The sequence below is a fragment of the Rhinolophus ferrumequinum genome, chromosome 14, assembly GCF_004115265.2.
Source record: "Rhinolophus ferrumequinum isolate MPI-CBG mRhiFer1 chromosome 14, mRhiFer1_v1.p, whole genome shotgun sequence".
NCBI lineage: Eukaryota > Metazoa > Chordata > Mammalia > Chiroptera > Rhinolophidae > Rhinolophus > Rhinolophus ferrumequinum.
In genome coordinates this window covers 49,579,761-49,596,033 of record NC_046297.1, presented here as the reverse complement: position 1 = coordinate 49,596,033, position 16,273 = coordinate 49,579,761, and the positions used below count along the sequence as shown (strand labels likewise).

At 39.0% G+C, this 16,273-nt stretch overlaps 1 protein-coding gene across 1 annotated transcript in view; it reads right to left on the bottom strand.

Annotated features, from left to right (window-relative positions):
• TRHR (thyrotropin releasing hormone receptor) overlaps window positions 1-15,096 on the bottom strand; it is a 35,753-nt gene extending 20,657 nt beyond the window's left edge. The window contains exons 1-2 of the mRNA XM_033126556.1: window positions 14,880-15,096; window positions 13,461-14,334 (exon numbers count right to left, since the gene is read on the bottom strand). Of these exons, the coding sequence (XP_032982447.1) occupies window positions 13,461-14,249 (789 nt within the window). The 5' untranslated portion in view covers window positions 14,250-14,334; window positions 14,880-15,096. The remainder of the gene's footprint in view (window positions 1-13,460; window positions 14,335-14,879) is intronic.
• Between the last annotated feature and the right edge of the window lie 1,177 nt (window positions 15,097-16,273).

Below are 16,273 nucleotides of genomic sequence, written 5' to 3'. Positions count from 1 at the left end.
GCCTGTTAGACTGTGAACTTTTTGTGAGCAGGTACCCTGTTTTGTTCATTTTTATATTCTAGTACGGAACACAGTGCCTCGTATACAGTAGGTTTTCAATAAAATCATAGATAAGTAGGTACAAATCTGTCCTCACTTTTACTATTTTCCTATTCCATATAATAACGCTGTGGAAGGACTTGTAATCATTTAAGAAGACCATCTTTAATTTCAAGATAACACTACCACTGTACACAGCAGTTGGTTTATACAAAAGTCTTGACTTGATTTCTCTTGACAAGGTCAGAGAGATATCTAATTGATTCATGAAGAAATGCCTGGAGGTCCATCCTAGCTTTTTATAATCTCTCGTTAGATAGTTCTCCTGTAAATTTGAGCCTTGAATCTGAGCCTATTCTTATCTTTCCTAGCAAAGCAGAAAATATATCAGTGCATGCTTTTCTCCCACTTTCCCAAACCCAAATTGTCTGTATATGTAATCTTTCAAATATTTGCCAAGTAGAATCAGTCATATAGGCGAACTCCTGTCAGAGGGAACATGGCAGGCAGGGTGTCAGCCTGCATATTGGTGGAGGTTTTCATCATTTGATTTTACCAATGATCTTTAAAATTTCATGGGGTGCTCTGCACTTACCCTGCTTCTGTCCTCTCTAACTCTCACAATGGTGCCACATTTTTCTGAGTCACTTCCTTATTTTCCAAGCTAAAAGCTGCTGCCTGCAGAAAATATGCTGTGTTCTCCCATAGTCATAAATTCCCATAAAGCTCAAAAGCCAAAGGCAGAGAATGGAGAGGCATAGAATGCCTTACTTACTTACAGCTACTGTATAATTATGTTCAGACCATCTATCCAAAGGGCATAGCCAAAGGTCACCAGTGTTGTTCATGGAAGGCTGCAGAATTCTCTTTTCAAAAGTGATAGTCTCTATTTTTATTTCAACTCAAGATGACTCTCAGGTGTTTTCCATTATTCATTCTATTTCATATGCACAGGTATTGAGCCTTATTTAAGTTTTTGAGCTGATTCAATTTTTCGTTTATTCAAGTTCTTCTCATGTGCCTCTCAAGCAGCTCTGAAGAGCTGTGTTTGACGCTGTGACAAGACAATGGCTTCTCAGTTTTAGATAAATCCACTTATTCAGTGTTTTAACTTTAAAAACAGATTTTAATGCCTCCCATGGCAACATTTTTACTATTTTGCATATTTCATATTTGTAGAGTAATTCACTGTTTAAAATTGAACACAAAATGTATTTGTTGAACGATGGATGAACATTCACCAAGGAATATATTCATTCTTTTTTTTTAACCTTTCAGAAAATTTTTATTTTGTATTTTTTTTTAAATTAAAGTTTATTGGGGTGGCAATTATTAGTAAAGTTACATATGTTTCAGGTGTGCAATTCTGTAATACATCATCTATATATCCAATCCCCATCAAAATCCCTATGGCATTTTGTTTTAAAGAAATAGAACAACAACAAAAAAATCATCAGATTTGTATGGAAACACAAAAAACCCTGAATAGCCAAAGCAATCCTAAGAAAAAAGAACAATGCTGAAGGTATCACACTCCCTGACTTCAGCTGGTACTACAGGGCAACAATAATCAAAACAGTATGGTATTGACAGAAGAACAGACATGCAAACCAATGGAATAGAACTGAGAACCCAGACATAAACCCCCATAAACATGGGCAGATAATTTTCGACAATGAAGCCAAAAACATACAATGGAGAAAAGACAGCCTCTTCAATAAATGGTGCTGGGAGAATTGGAAGGGCACGTGGAAAAGAATGAAACTAGACTGCTATCTGTCACTGTGTACCAAAATTAACTCAAAATGGATTAAAGTCCTAAACATAAGACCTGAAACAATAAACTGCATAGAAGAAAACGTAGGTACTAAACTTATGGATCTTGGATTCTAAGAGGATTTTATGAATTTGACCTCAAAGGCAAGGGAAGTAAAAGCTAAAATAAACGCATGGGACTGTATCAAACTAAAAAACTTCTGCACAGCAAAAGAAACCATCGACAAAATAAAGAAGTGACCAACTAAATGGGAGAAGATTTTTGCAAACAACACCTCCGATAAGGGGCTGATATCCAAAATATATAAATATATTCATTCTTTTAACTGAACCTTCTCTCTCTCCTTGGCTCATTCTTCTTTTTTTACTTTCCCTCCCAAGTGGGACCATCCAGTAAGACTCAATCTTCTTCCCTCTGGCCATATTCCAAGAGGGGAAATTAGGTCTTTTTTTATTTTATTTTTTTTTTTTCTCCTAGCAACACCACAGTGCTCTTCTAGGCTCCTAAATGTAAAGATTCCTCCAGAACTCAGTTTTTGTCAGTCTCTATTTCCTCCTTTTAAAAATCAACTTTAGTCAATAGTCATACTTTTTTTTCCCCTCATTATTCTAATGATTCCTAAATCCACATATCTGGTCTTGACCAGTTGCTTACAATCTAAAATTTCCACATCTTCATCTTAAACTGAAAATTTCTGGCGGTGTTTTTTAATATCTCTCCCTCAACATTTGTATCAACAATTCAATTTTCAGGCCACTGAAAAAAATCTTTAGAGGCATATTAGATCTTTCCATCTTTCTCATCCTTTATATCCAGTCTTTACTAGTTTAGTCATTTATCAATATGTTCCTGGACACCATGACACTAAGTGGGCACAAAAATGAATGGGATGATGTTTCTGCCATTGTGGTGTGTACAATCTGGTGGGAAAGACATTTGAACAAATTGTCACAGTGACATGGTATGCTGTCCAGATGCAAGAACAAAATGCTACAAAAGTGCATATTTAATGATCTACAAAGAGAAGGAAGAAACACCAAACCCTGCCAGTGGAAGTCAGGAAAGTCTGCTCTGCGGGGTAATCTATGGGAGGGTAGGTGAGAAGTAACAGGTCAAATGAGGGGATGCAGAATCCTTGTGGCTGGAGGAGTGTGCACCCTGGTTTAGAGCATCATAGAGTATGGCCAGTTTAGGAAACCGCTTGTCAAGTGGTATGTTGGGGACAGGGATAGGATGAGTTTGGGAAAGTAAGCAGAGAGCAGAACACAAATATCCCAGTATACCATGATAATGACCTTGGGTTTAAACCTAGAAGAAATGGGTATATTGGAGGATTTTAGGCAGTGTAATGATACTATCAAATTTGCATTTAGTGATTGCTGGGGGATGATTTAGAAGAGGGCAATTAAGAGGCAGAAAGATTGGTTAGAAAGCATTTGCAACAGTTTGGTGAGGCAGAGAGACCGGACTGCTTGTCTCCGGTGCAGAGAGGAAATGATGAGACTAGAATTGATGAGCCTGAGACTAGCAGTAGCAATGAGGGGTTGGACACGGGAGGCAGTTCAGAAAAAATAATTCCACGTACAATGACTTGAGGAGAGTATGAAGTTTTGAAATAGACATTTAAGTCATGAAAAGAGGGAACTGATTACGGTCCTGTAAATGGATACGTGGAGATCACCGAGGGCCCGCTGGAATGGAAACTCCAAGGGTGAAGTAGATGCTATCTATAAATGTGATTTTCCTTGCGTTCCTCAATAGCATGATGAGGAACCTGAGAAGGTTGGGGGGGGGTGGTGGTGGTGGTGGTGATGGTGACCCTGTGCTTGGTTTTCCATCTTCATTGATCCAGGTCCAGCCTATATGTCCTCCAAATTTATAATATTTCCCAAGTCTCCCAAACTTGAACCTTTGGTCCACGTCTGGCTAATCTCCTTACTATTCCTCAGAGAGCACATGCTTTTTTAAATTCTGGGATTTTTTTCCCCTGTTATATCCTTCCCTTCCTCCTCTATCTGGAATGAACTCTCTCCTCTCATTTTCCTTAACTAACCCTCTCCAAACTTCTAGACCCCTATCTACTAGCTCCAGGAAACTTACTTTAACCACCAGCAATCTCACCTTTATCTGGTTTTCTCTTGCCCTATGATGGATATTATAGAAGCTCAGGAACAGGAGTGCTGGGTTCAAATCCTGACTTTGCCATGACTAGCCGTGTGACCCAGAGCAGGTCACTTAGCATCCTTTATGCCTCTACCTCCTTTTCTCTAATTAGTTCCTACTTCCCAAGATTGTTGTGAGGATTTATTGAGTAAGTTCATGTAAAATATTTAGAACAGTACAGAAGACATAATCAAAAGCCAATAATACCTAGCTTCTGTTATGGGGGTGATTTGGTATTGTACTTACTGTATTTCTCTCTGGGCACATAGTAGAAGCTCAAGAATTATTTACTAACTTGAACTTATGAATATAGTTTTAGAGGAACCTGAAGGATCTACCTCTATTATAACCTCTAAACTTTATCTTCTTCAGGAAAGAATTACTAGTTTCTATTTTTGCTTTCGTGAATAAGGAAGGAGCAAATGATATTTTAAATATAATGCATAACTTAAATACAGTAGATAAAAAGTATTGAGTGCTTATTTTGTATCAGACATTTATTTCTTCACAGCAACCTTACCAGTGGGTATCATTAGTATCCCATTTTTACATACGAATACACTGACGTAGTAAGAAGTAAAATATCCAAAGTTATGGAGATAGGAAGTAGAAGGCCTGGAGCTTGAACTATGTTTTTCTGCCTGTAGAGCTCCTACTCACCTCCCTTCCAGTATATGTCTAATATATATATAGAAACCCTTGATCAAACTGCAGCCTGAAGTGGGATCTTGAGCGTTGCTTATAAGAGTGGAAGTATCAAGAGTGGAGAGGGCTTTATAAGAAGGAAACAATTGCATGAGCAAGTTTGCATAGTCCAAATGAGCTTGGTATGTATGGGAAAATCCGGTGCGACATGCCTGACTCCACAGAGAAGGAATAAATATAGACAAGACGTCTGTGCGTGGTTATTAACTCCACTGCCTGTCTAGTCACCCCAGCGAGGACTCCGGGACTCCCTGCAGGAACTTCTTTCATCTTCATCTGCCAAAATAGTAGTTAAATCCCACTGATTTGACTCATCTACATCCTTTCTAGCCTTCCCTACTGTGACCTCTTAGCTCAAACCTTCCTTGCTTCTTGCTTGAATTGCAAAATCCTTATTTTTATTTCCCTGGTTCTACATTGGCTTCATCGTGCAATTTTAAGAGAAAAGTTCCCAAAAGTCAAATTCCATTTGCCACTGTCCTTGTTAGAGGTCTTCATTATGTAAATGACTACTTCTGTTGGTTTGAAGGTCTTGTTTTTCCTGTTGGCCTGGTGAATGCTTACTCAAGGCTTATGTAAGAGCGGAAGTGACTCTGACTCAGCAGGAGGCTTGCTCTCCAGCCTTAAGTACAGTGTGCATCCCTTCCTTTTCGCCACTTCTGCACACTGTACAGTCTGCACATGTATTTTCCAACCACTTTTAGGTAGTGATCTTTCATATGTTATTGAACGTTCCATAAGATAGGGGCGGGCTATCATTGGTTCTCCGGAGCAATGCCTGGCATGAAATTTGTGTTCAATAAGTGTTTATTGCATTCACAAAATAACTGATGAATGAAGCCAGAAAAGTGATACACAGGCCAGATTTCAGTGGGCGTTGAAAGCCAGTCAAAGGAGATTGGGGATATTTCTTTTTGAAAGAAGGTGGTGTGTGCCAATTGTCTTAGGGAAATTAATCACATAGGAGCCGTCAGATAGATTGAGTCTCATTTTATACCTCTGCTCACGTTGCTTTCCTTCCCTTAGTTGCCATCCCTCTGCATCTTGGCCAGTTCTAGCCAATGTAGCGCCTTCATCATGGAGGGTATTTTAAAGGCTCATTGGAAAGCCAGTGGGAGTTTGTACAAAAAGCAAATTATTATTTGAGTCTGCCGTATTTTTAAGTTAGCCTGTTCTGTCTGAAAGGGGAGAGTCTTCCTAAAAGGTCTTACCTACTAACAAATTTGCCATCATACTACTTAGCAGCCGGTTTGGCTATTTTGGAATTCAAAAGAGATTTAATAAAAGGACATTTTAATTAAAATTGGAGAAGGATATGGCATAACTGAACAATAAATTTTCAGAAAGCAAAACAACTTTCTGATGTTGGATTTGACTGAGTCCCAAAGTATGCATGTAGGTACTCTCATATTTTCATTCATTATATGTAAAATTATATACGACACACACACCTACACAGAAGTGCATATTTAATGATCAGCTCTCCACAAAAACGGGAGGGTCCCCTGAGTTGTTAGATTTGCTGATTTCTGTAGTTTAAGTACTTCAACCATGACCAATTTTAAGTAACCAGTGTGATGTCACTGAACACACAATTGGGAAGAGATACTAACAATCTGATCCTGCAACGTCTATATTCTTTGGCTGCAACACACGTCTGTGTATATACACTTTTGGGAGCCTGCTATGTGCTAAAGTCAGTGCTGAGGACACTGAGGATATAAGGTGATGCTCTTAAGGATGTTAGTGGCAGTGGGAAGACCAACAAGGTAACAATTATGATACATAAGATTATGAAACCAGGAGTATATGCAAAGTACTATAAGAGCATAGGTAGAACACCTAACATACATACTTATAGCTAGGCAATCAGGTATATAAATCTGCCTGAGAAATTCAGGGAAGGCTTGGTGGGGTGCATGGGGACAGCGTTTGATCTGAGACTTGGAAGATAATCGGAAGTTTGCCAGATGAAGGGCATTCCAGCTGAGAGAACATAGCAAGTTCAGAGAACTACAAATGATACAGTATCACTGGAGCATAAAGTGTAAGTTAGAGGAGCCACAAGAGATGAAGCTGAAAACATCGGAAAGAGCCAGGATCTTATCTGTTATCCTGAGGAGTTTAAACTCTAGGCCTCAGGGAGTTATAAAAATCATTTTGATAACATACCTCTGTGTTACAGAAATCTGTTAGAGAGCAAAGTGCAGAATGATTGGAGTGGGTAGAATGGCAGTCAGAGAGGCTGGCGAGGTGTGTATTGAACTAGAGCAGGTGACAAATGGCGGACAATGGTAGTGTGATGGAATAGGTTAGATGTGAGAGTTATGAACTAGAAGCACTAGGACTATTGGCTGTTGCTTAGATGTACAGGTGGGTAGGATGGAAAGGCACTGAGAGGGACTCTTAGATTTCTGGCGTAGGAACCTAAAATAGGAAAGAAAGAAGGAGGTAAGGGTTTATGAGGGAAAATAATGGGTTTAGTTTTAGACATACTGGATTTGATGTACTTACATAAGGTTCAAAAAAAAAAACAACCAAACAAAAAAACCATTTACGTATGGGTCAGGAAATATCTTTGCTAGGGCTCTATACTGGAGACTCATAGGTGGTAGTTGTGACCATCGACATGGTTAAAGTAAGTAACATGACAAAGGGCAGAGTGGGAAGGGGACCCGAGCGTTAGCTGTAACAGGACTACAGTCTGGTCGGGCCTCCCCTCACTAGACAATTCTCTTTTTGTGTCCAACTGTCTTCCTGCCTTTTCTCCCTCTGTCTACATTGCTGCTGTTAGACATTCTGCCCATACAGGCCCAACTGACACAATGTACTCCACAAAGCCCTCCTCCATGTCCTCCCATTTCTCCTCTCCCTCACAGACGCCCGTCCTCTGTTGTAGAACATGATGGTCCTCTCAGGATTGTTTGTGTACGTGGCCAACAGTGACATCCTTGAAGGTGAAGCCTTTGCCTTTACATATCCTGTAGTTTCCACTCCTAGCCCGATGCTGGGTGCTTTTTGGACTGTGAGTGAATGTTTAATTACAGTGAGGAAGCTATTGAATATAAAATAACCTACTGCACGATTTTGCGAAATGTTGAACCAGCTCTGGCTTTATACCTTTTACTCTTCCTCCAACGGATTAAAAACAAAGAAAATAAAAAAAGAAAGGAGCTTGAGAACATAGATATAGCCCACCTTCATCTGTTTGGAACTTGGGATACCTGTTTACAGTTTGAAGAATTCACAAGAGGCTATATAAAGAAGTATAAAGTAGTTTGTCATTTGCAAGGTTAGCTGATTTTAAGGTGTCTTTTTGGTGGCCAAATTGAGAATTCTAAAGGAGTGCAGGTTTTTCCCTTTTGTAGGCATTTAGGAAAATTAATTTTTCTCTGCTGGTGAAATTATGGCTTGAAGCTGCAAGTATATAATTGGGAACAAACAATGTGTATTCATCTAACCACAGGACACAAAGCATGTAACTGCAGAGGATTTTCACTTAGTCAATTTATGGGAATGTACAACCTTTCCTTATATAGGACGTGAATCAGAAGATGGAAAGCTATTTTTTAATAATAGAAATAAGATGGCACACTTAGGTATTTGTGTGCTAAGTGACAAAAATTGTACTTTTGCCCCCCAACTTAGTAATCTTTATCCTATTAAGGATATAGTTGAATCCAGGTGGAACAAATAAAACGATTAGAAATAAAAGATGGGCCTATGAAAACACTATAAAAACAGTCCTAGAAAACTGCAGACAACTCTAATGCTGAAGAACTTAGTATCATTAATTTGCCCTGTAAAGTTAATTAGTGAGTAAGCTACCCATACAACTTAAGGGATTTTATGCTCCCAAATATCAACCCTACTGCCTGAGATTCCATCACTATACCCATTTCCTTCATGTCTTAAAGGTTTTTCCGTGTTCAAGATTTCTTCTTTAAAAAGTAAATAGCACTGGAAGCGGGAACTGGAAAGAGACAGGGGGAGGAGAAGACATATTTAAGCCCTTTCTTTATCCACGTGTCTTCATTTTCCATGAGTACATCATACTACAGGAAACTACTTAAGAGAGAGACAGGAGTCTGCCTAGGGGATGGAGATCACTGGGAAGGACAGGAGTAAGGAAAGGGTAGCTGATGGGACAGGAGGGAGGAGAGCAAAGATGCATTTCGAATGATGCATCTTGCGTAATTTGAACAACTCTATGAGTCATTGTTATTCCCGTTTTATTGATGAGAAAACTGAGGCTGAGAGAAATTGACTCACAGTCGTATCCGTTTTCTTTCACTTTGTGCTATTTCCCTTGAGAATATTAATTTCAATATTTTGTGTAAAAGCAGAACATAAAATTACACATACAGGCTGTAAATATACAAAAAAGAAAACATAGTAAGAAAAAGAATATAACTACATGCTGATAAATCATGGTTTGAAGATGTAGGATAAAGGATGCTTTTTCCTTATTCCTAGTTTTCTGTGTTTTTCATATTACACACGATTGCAGTAATGATAGCAACAATAGCAAAAGGCACGTGTTGCTCTACAAAGGAAAACTGCTTTTGTTTTTTTGGGCTGCCAACAGTCTTCTAGTAAGGTAGAGGCTTTTCAGAAATTTATGGAGACAAAAGACTGTTTAGTATTTTAAAGGCTTATTTAGTCAAATAAAATCCATAATGAAAAATTTGCCATAAACTCTTAGAGTTTTTATTTGGACTATGCTACTCAATTCCCCCACCGGTTATACTGGCAGAAAACAAACAAACAAACAAAGAAACAAAAATATTGGAGTGACTCAACTGGAAATAAAACTGGTAGCCTGATCTATAAAATACTCTAAATACCCCTGCCTCCTGTGGAAAGCAAATATTTGAATTGAATGTGTTTATCCATATGATAGTCCTTTACCAACATATTTTTTTTTGCCTCCAAAATACCGAAAAAACTAATCAATTCCTTTGAAATATCCAGTTAATATAGAGATATTCTATCTACACGGTGCCGAACACCCGAAGGGACTGAACTGAATCTTTTGACATTGTGCAGGTGCAGCTGAAATGTGGCAAACTGATGGTTTAAACCCTGTCTCCTCAACATGAAAACAACCATTTGAAAAGAAAGATTTAGTCACTCAGAGAATTCTTTGGTCTATACTATCCAAAGCCATTAATTTGAGTAATTTATTTCATTGAATTTACCATGTATTTAGTTCCTAAAATATGATTAAATCTCTGAATGGTAGAGGAGGAAAAAAAAGATTCTGGCCTGGGTTTTCTGCATAGAGTATATAAGTTAAAAACAAACAAAAAACTCACATTTGTCCCTTTTGAGAACTGTGATATAAATGCTCTTTTATTTCCTTTTTAAATGTAGGTTTTTTAGGTTATGTACATTTGATTTTAACAACTTGGTTAGAAAGACCTGGCCCAGACAGAATATTTATTAAAATGTAAATTAAACTTGCCTGAAATAAAAAAAAAAATCAGAGAAAACATTAAAATGAAAGTCTGTGGGTTATAGGAAGTGGAGGTTTCAATCTTTCAAAGATTTAAGGAAAGAACAATTTCTGAAGAGGAAAAATCCAGATAAAGAGTCATTGATTTTGGACAAAACTGACTCCCCTTCATGGCTCTCATTCTCATTTACCAGGGGCACCACCATTTTTCCAGACTGAGAACCCTGGTGCCACATTGAATTGTCCTGTCTATATGTTCACATCTCACCCTTCTTTTCTTTGAAACATCTTTCCGGTTCACACCTTATTTTAAAATTTCCTGATAGAGCATCTTATGACCTCATGCCTTGAATCACTATCACCAACCTCCAGATTGGTCTTTCTGCCAGTCTCTCCCTCTTCAAATCTGCCTTGCCCACAGCTGTCAGATTTAGCATCCCGGAACACCACTTTCCTCACTGCGGCTTCCTGCTCCCCACTCACAGTCTTTGTTACTTTTGCACTAAGTTCGAACTCCTTTCACTGCTTGGTAGTTGGCATCCTTCACAGCTCTCTCTCTCTCTCAGACACACACACGCACATACACACACACTTTTCTATCAATCCAATCGTACTCTTTACTTCTCCTCCAAATACATCATTCATTTTGATCAACTACATCACGCTATCGCATAAAAATCCCACTCTATGTGCCCCTCCTTGCGCCTTCTCCAAACCTCTGCCATTCTTGTCCCAGCCACACCCTTTCTGTGTGGAGTGCTGCCTGTCCTGAGTTTTACTTTCCAAATGATCCCCATCTTTCTAGAGCCTTCTCAAATGCCACCTCTTCTATGAAGTCTTCTCTGATCCCTCAAACCCCATAATTTCCTTTTTTTCCCCTCAGTACTCGCATTCGATCTAAAATCAAGACTGAATGAAATGACATAGTACTTAAATGTACTTCTATTGATTTATATGACATCCCGTGTTTCTCAAGGAGGGTGTTATTGGTGTTTGTCACAGAGTACTTCATTGTGCAGGATTGTCCCGTGTGTTTCAGGACATTTGGCATCCCTGGCTCCTGATGTTAATTGACGATAAGTAGCATTATTGTGACACCCCAAATGCTTCCAATACATTTCCAAATGCCTTCATTATTAAAATGTTTCTTAGAGAAGTTACTACATCATGTACACACTTGTTCAACAAATAATATTTGTTTAAATGGCAAACGGGTATTTCTGAGAGTAAATCTGCATTTCCCTTACAGTTGCCAACCTATTAAACACCTAGGAAGGAGGCTAATTAACACTCAGGTGTTAATCACCACTCCATTTTAGGTGTCTTTCATAAGTTAGATCCCTTACAACTCTGGGTGTTGTTATTTCTCCTCATTTTACAAATAAGGAAACTGAGACTCAGAGAGTTCTGCTTATCCAGTATTGAACAGGTTGATTAGAACCCTGGCATTTAAGCTCAGGATTGTTTGGAGCCAACATTTTGGCTTTTTCTTCTACCACACAGCCTCTATAAAGACAGCCTGTCTAACAGCTTTGAAATAAGAGTGAACATGTAACACGATTAGCAATTTAAAGCCCATTATTAATGCTGATAGGTACTAATGGCAACAATTGAAAGGAAGGACACTAGAGCAGATAAACAACGTTTTAGAATTTATAACAAGAACATAAATTGGAATATAACGAATGAATTTACTTCCGACCTTCTTGCTGAAGACGTTAACCCATATTTCAGCTCTAATTGAGATGTACACATTCTTTACTCTCTTATTGTATTTGTTAATGTTTGTCTTGGCAGGTGGTCAACAGTTCTCTCTAAATTTCCCTTAATCAAGTTTTGGGTAATAAATGGCCAAATAGGCCTTGTACTAGGCAGCACTGCTAGACCCAAAGAAACAGAAATCTAAGAGCTGGCAACAGTTGCTCAGGTCCATCATCTAGGTCGCTTTAATAATAAATGTTATATATATATCAAGTATCACCATATTGTCTAAAACGCTATAAATATTTCTTCTCAGTTACAGTTCATCATTATTCATTTCATGTATATCTAAAACACATACATTTATTAGTAGCTTATATCACTTGTGCCCAAGTGTCCAATTACAATTCTTCACATATCAACTAATCTAGAGTTTAGGAAGTGATACATGGATGATCCATATGCATACTTTCAAAGGTATACTCATTTTCTATCTATGCACACAGGAAGAATTGTATTCTCTCTCTCTCTCTCTACACACACACACACACACACACACACACACACTCTCTCTCTCTCTCTCTCTCTCTACACACACACACACACACACACACACACACACAGCACATCAACTCATTTGAAAGAGCCAGTATTGTTGATTTCAAGTTTTCTTTTTCAGCTATGAGGCTAAATGTTTACGCTGTGTTAATTTTGTTTATCAAAGACAGAAAAGGAACTGAAAGCTAAGCTCATAAGTAACTTAGAACAATTGTGTAAATATAGATAAATGTGTATATGATATAAAAGTATTTTATTCTTATATCGTCTTATAAATCATATCTATTGTAACAAAGTTGCACTTCATTCACTAGTAAAACCACAATACTACTGCAACCACATGAGCATTCAGTGATCTGAAAGTGTAAAGGGATTTTTAGTTATGCTTAGAAGGAAAAACAGACATTAAAAAATTCAATCATTTTTTTTGGTAACAAGTTGAGCTTGATGTTAGCCTTCTTATTAGAACATTTCCTGAGCAAGGTGAATTTTCAGCTTCTGCATGCTGGGACATTTTGTAGGGACCTGGGGGAAAGGGTGATAGAATCTTTTCCACTAAGACTAAAAAAAAAAAAAGAAATCCAGGAACCCCTCTCAGTTGTAAGAAGCTATAGAATGGTAAGAAAAGTTTCCTGATTGCTTCGAATTATCTTTTCTCAAACTATCTTGTCAAGTCTTTGTAGTGCAATAGAATTCTTAAAGATATTCAGCTGCTCCCCACAGAAGCCAGAAATGGTCTAAATATTTTGATAACATTTCTCAGAGAGGCACAAACATTTTAAAGGTGGATTTTTAGAGCTTCTGTTTATATTTCCTTATATTTTAATAACACCTGACTGGTACCCCACTGATGTGCTATCAACATTTCCCCCTCTATTTTTAGATCTTTAGTTGCTTTAGAGATGAATTTAATATGTAAAGCAGAAGCTTACACTGTGAAATGTTTGCATGACTGTATTTTGGTTTTGCCATCAGCTAAGTAGGGCAAAGTTGATCCCCTCTCACAAGGAGCTCTATCCCACATTTTCTCTGTGTCCCTGGACATTTGGGTTTGCTTACCTGCTTCCTTGACGATACTGTGCTATTAAAACATCTATTAGAGGTCTTTGAAGTCAAATTCTTGCTCTGATGAGTTGAGTCACTGGTGCACATCTTAGAGTTTTCTTTAGGATCCGAAGGAATGGGATTTAAGAAGAGGATCCTAGCTATGAATCCATAGAGGACAGTGGCCAGGATCATTGGCACAACGTAAAAGACAGCCAAGTCCATTAGGTAAATAGGGGAGTAGTAATTTCTGGAGATCTTGTAGCCACATGACACCACAATAGCATCTTTGTAGGTGCTAATATTGAGATCCAGCAAGAAGAACCAGAGCATACAGTAAATGGATGTGAAAGCCCAGACAAAGATGATGATCTTTTTGGCTCTGGAGAATGTGCAGAGAAACTGGGCTTTGATGGGGTGACAGATAGCTATGTACCTCTCAATGGTAAAGGCTGTGATTGAACAAGAGGAAGCATTGATGCCCAAGTACTGGAGATAAGTAATGCAGAGACAGCCGACGTAGCCATAGACCCAGGAACCATAGATGCTGTCTGTTATGTTGGGTAGGCCTGCGGCCACCAAGACCATGAGATCGGCTACTGCCAGACTCACCAGGTAGCAGTTTGTGGGCGTCCTCATGTGCTTGGTTCTCATGACCACCAGGACCACCATAATATTGCCCACGATGCCCAGGCCGCAAATGATGAGAACAAGTAAGATGGTGACCACTTGGTATTCTAGGGCCACCACTGCTCGCGGCTGAAGCTGTGTTTGGTTCAGTTCACTTACTGTTTCGTTTTCCATCTTTAGTAGCTTGAAGTTTTTCTGAAGCACTTCTCAAAACATCTTCTCTCCAGGGCCCTGCCTTTATCACGGTGCTTCTCTCCCCCTGTGAAGAGGTATAATCCATATTCATTCATAGTGTCACCATTTTAGATCAAGTCACAGTTATTGCCAGGTAACTCTCACCTCTGCTCCTTTCACCTCCCATTTTTCTGCAAGAATAGGGCTCAGGCATATTTCTGAAAACTCCTTTTATTGCAACTCGAGTGTAGGATGGAGTAACTGTTTTGACCAGCATACAGGGAGAGGGGTCAGTTTCCTCTTGGAGAAAAATGCTTAAGAAACCAGGAACAGAAAAAGCTCCCTGTTTTGAAAGAGTGCCCAATGGGAAAAACTAAACAGTATCTGCTAGCTGAAAAATAAATGCAAAGAAATCTCTCAGATGCTTGGGAAAACTATAAATAAGGTAAAGGTACTGGGGGTAGCAAAGCCAAGAGGCTCAATAATCAAGCCCGGTAGGGAATCAGCATTTGCCTTCTTTACTCTCAGAGGGTAAAATCCCTTTGCTAGGAAACAGCAAGCCTTTGAGCCTGTATCTCCCCATGCCCCCTGCCCTACCTACCCCAGAGTGCACACAGTTTCTTCTCTTACCTTTTCTTCTGTAGTGTTGCCTGCTTCTCTGGGTGGATGAAGCAGTAATAAGTCCAAGTTTCCAATCCTGCAGCAAATCTCATCTACTTTGTTTGACAGGGAGACCACTTAGCAGTGCTCAGTCTTCAGAACTGCAGTTCCTCTAAACCCTCGCAGCCCTTTGCAACTGATGACATACCATACAGCTGCAGCAGGAGCAGCAGCAGTGAGGCTGTCAAATCATAGATCGTCCCCTAATGAGAACACACGGTCTCTCGCTCTCGCGCTCTGCTCTCTCTCTCTCTCTCTCTCTCTCTCTCTCTCACACACACACACACATTCACATACACTCACATTCACAAATGACTGTCAGTCCTCACTGATTCTTAATCTTCTCCCCTTGGAGGATGCACTTTTCAATGTGCCGATGTTACTGTCCTCAATCTGAAAGGCTGAAATCACAAGCGTGTGGTCTAGAAGCAGGTGGTTTTCAGAGTTGCTTATGGTCGAAGTTGTGCCGCAGCTTCAGTACCTGGGCAGCCCGGAAATGTATTAACACTCCCTGTTCGATAAGACTTTGGGAAGAGCACATCTTCCTCAGTCCAGACAGAGACCTTGAAGCTTGAAATATCTGTCTGAGCTGAAATCAACTTCTTTCTCTACTATGGAAAGAAACCCTTGGACTATTTCTCCGGTAAACCAGTAAAATTGTCTCCTTCCTCTCATATCATATGAATGGAAAATGAGTTAAAATTGATTTTAAACCATTTCAACTGCAATCTTCTGAGGCTTATAAAGGTTATTTATTATTTTTTTTAAAAAAGCGATTTGAGCCAAGAACATCAATTTAAACTTGCATATGATCTGTTAAGTTTGTTTTTTCACTTCTGCCTCTGCATCATTTAATATTATAGAATTTCCCTAATTGCTCTGGGGATCTTTCTCCTCTTCACCCACCCTCTGGACTACCAATCACATGTACCATCCAGCTGTTTTCTGTCATTTTATTTCTAGGTGAAAACTCATCCAGTGGAAATCTAGCCAGTGCCACTCTTGTACTGTACCTTTGAAATGAAACTTTATAGACTCATCTTTTTTTTCCCCTCTCTTTTATATGAAAAGTGTACTTCACCTTGATTTTTATTTGTCTAAGATAGCCTGTGGGCTAATCTTTATACCTTTTTTATGGAAGCTCAGAGAAGAGGTCTCCCTTCTCTAGGCACCATGTAAATACACCAAATGTTAATGCTTGTCCACTTTTATCAACTGACTACGAAAAGAGGCCCCTAACTGAATTCCCTATATGGTGAATGGGTTGATTCTCTGTTTTAAGAAATTTGGATGATCTTCCTTCTAGTAGATATCAATGGCAGAAGGGATTTTGAGTAGACAGGACCATGGGAATATCAAAACCA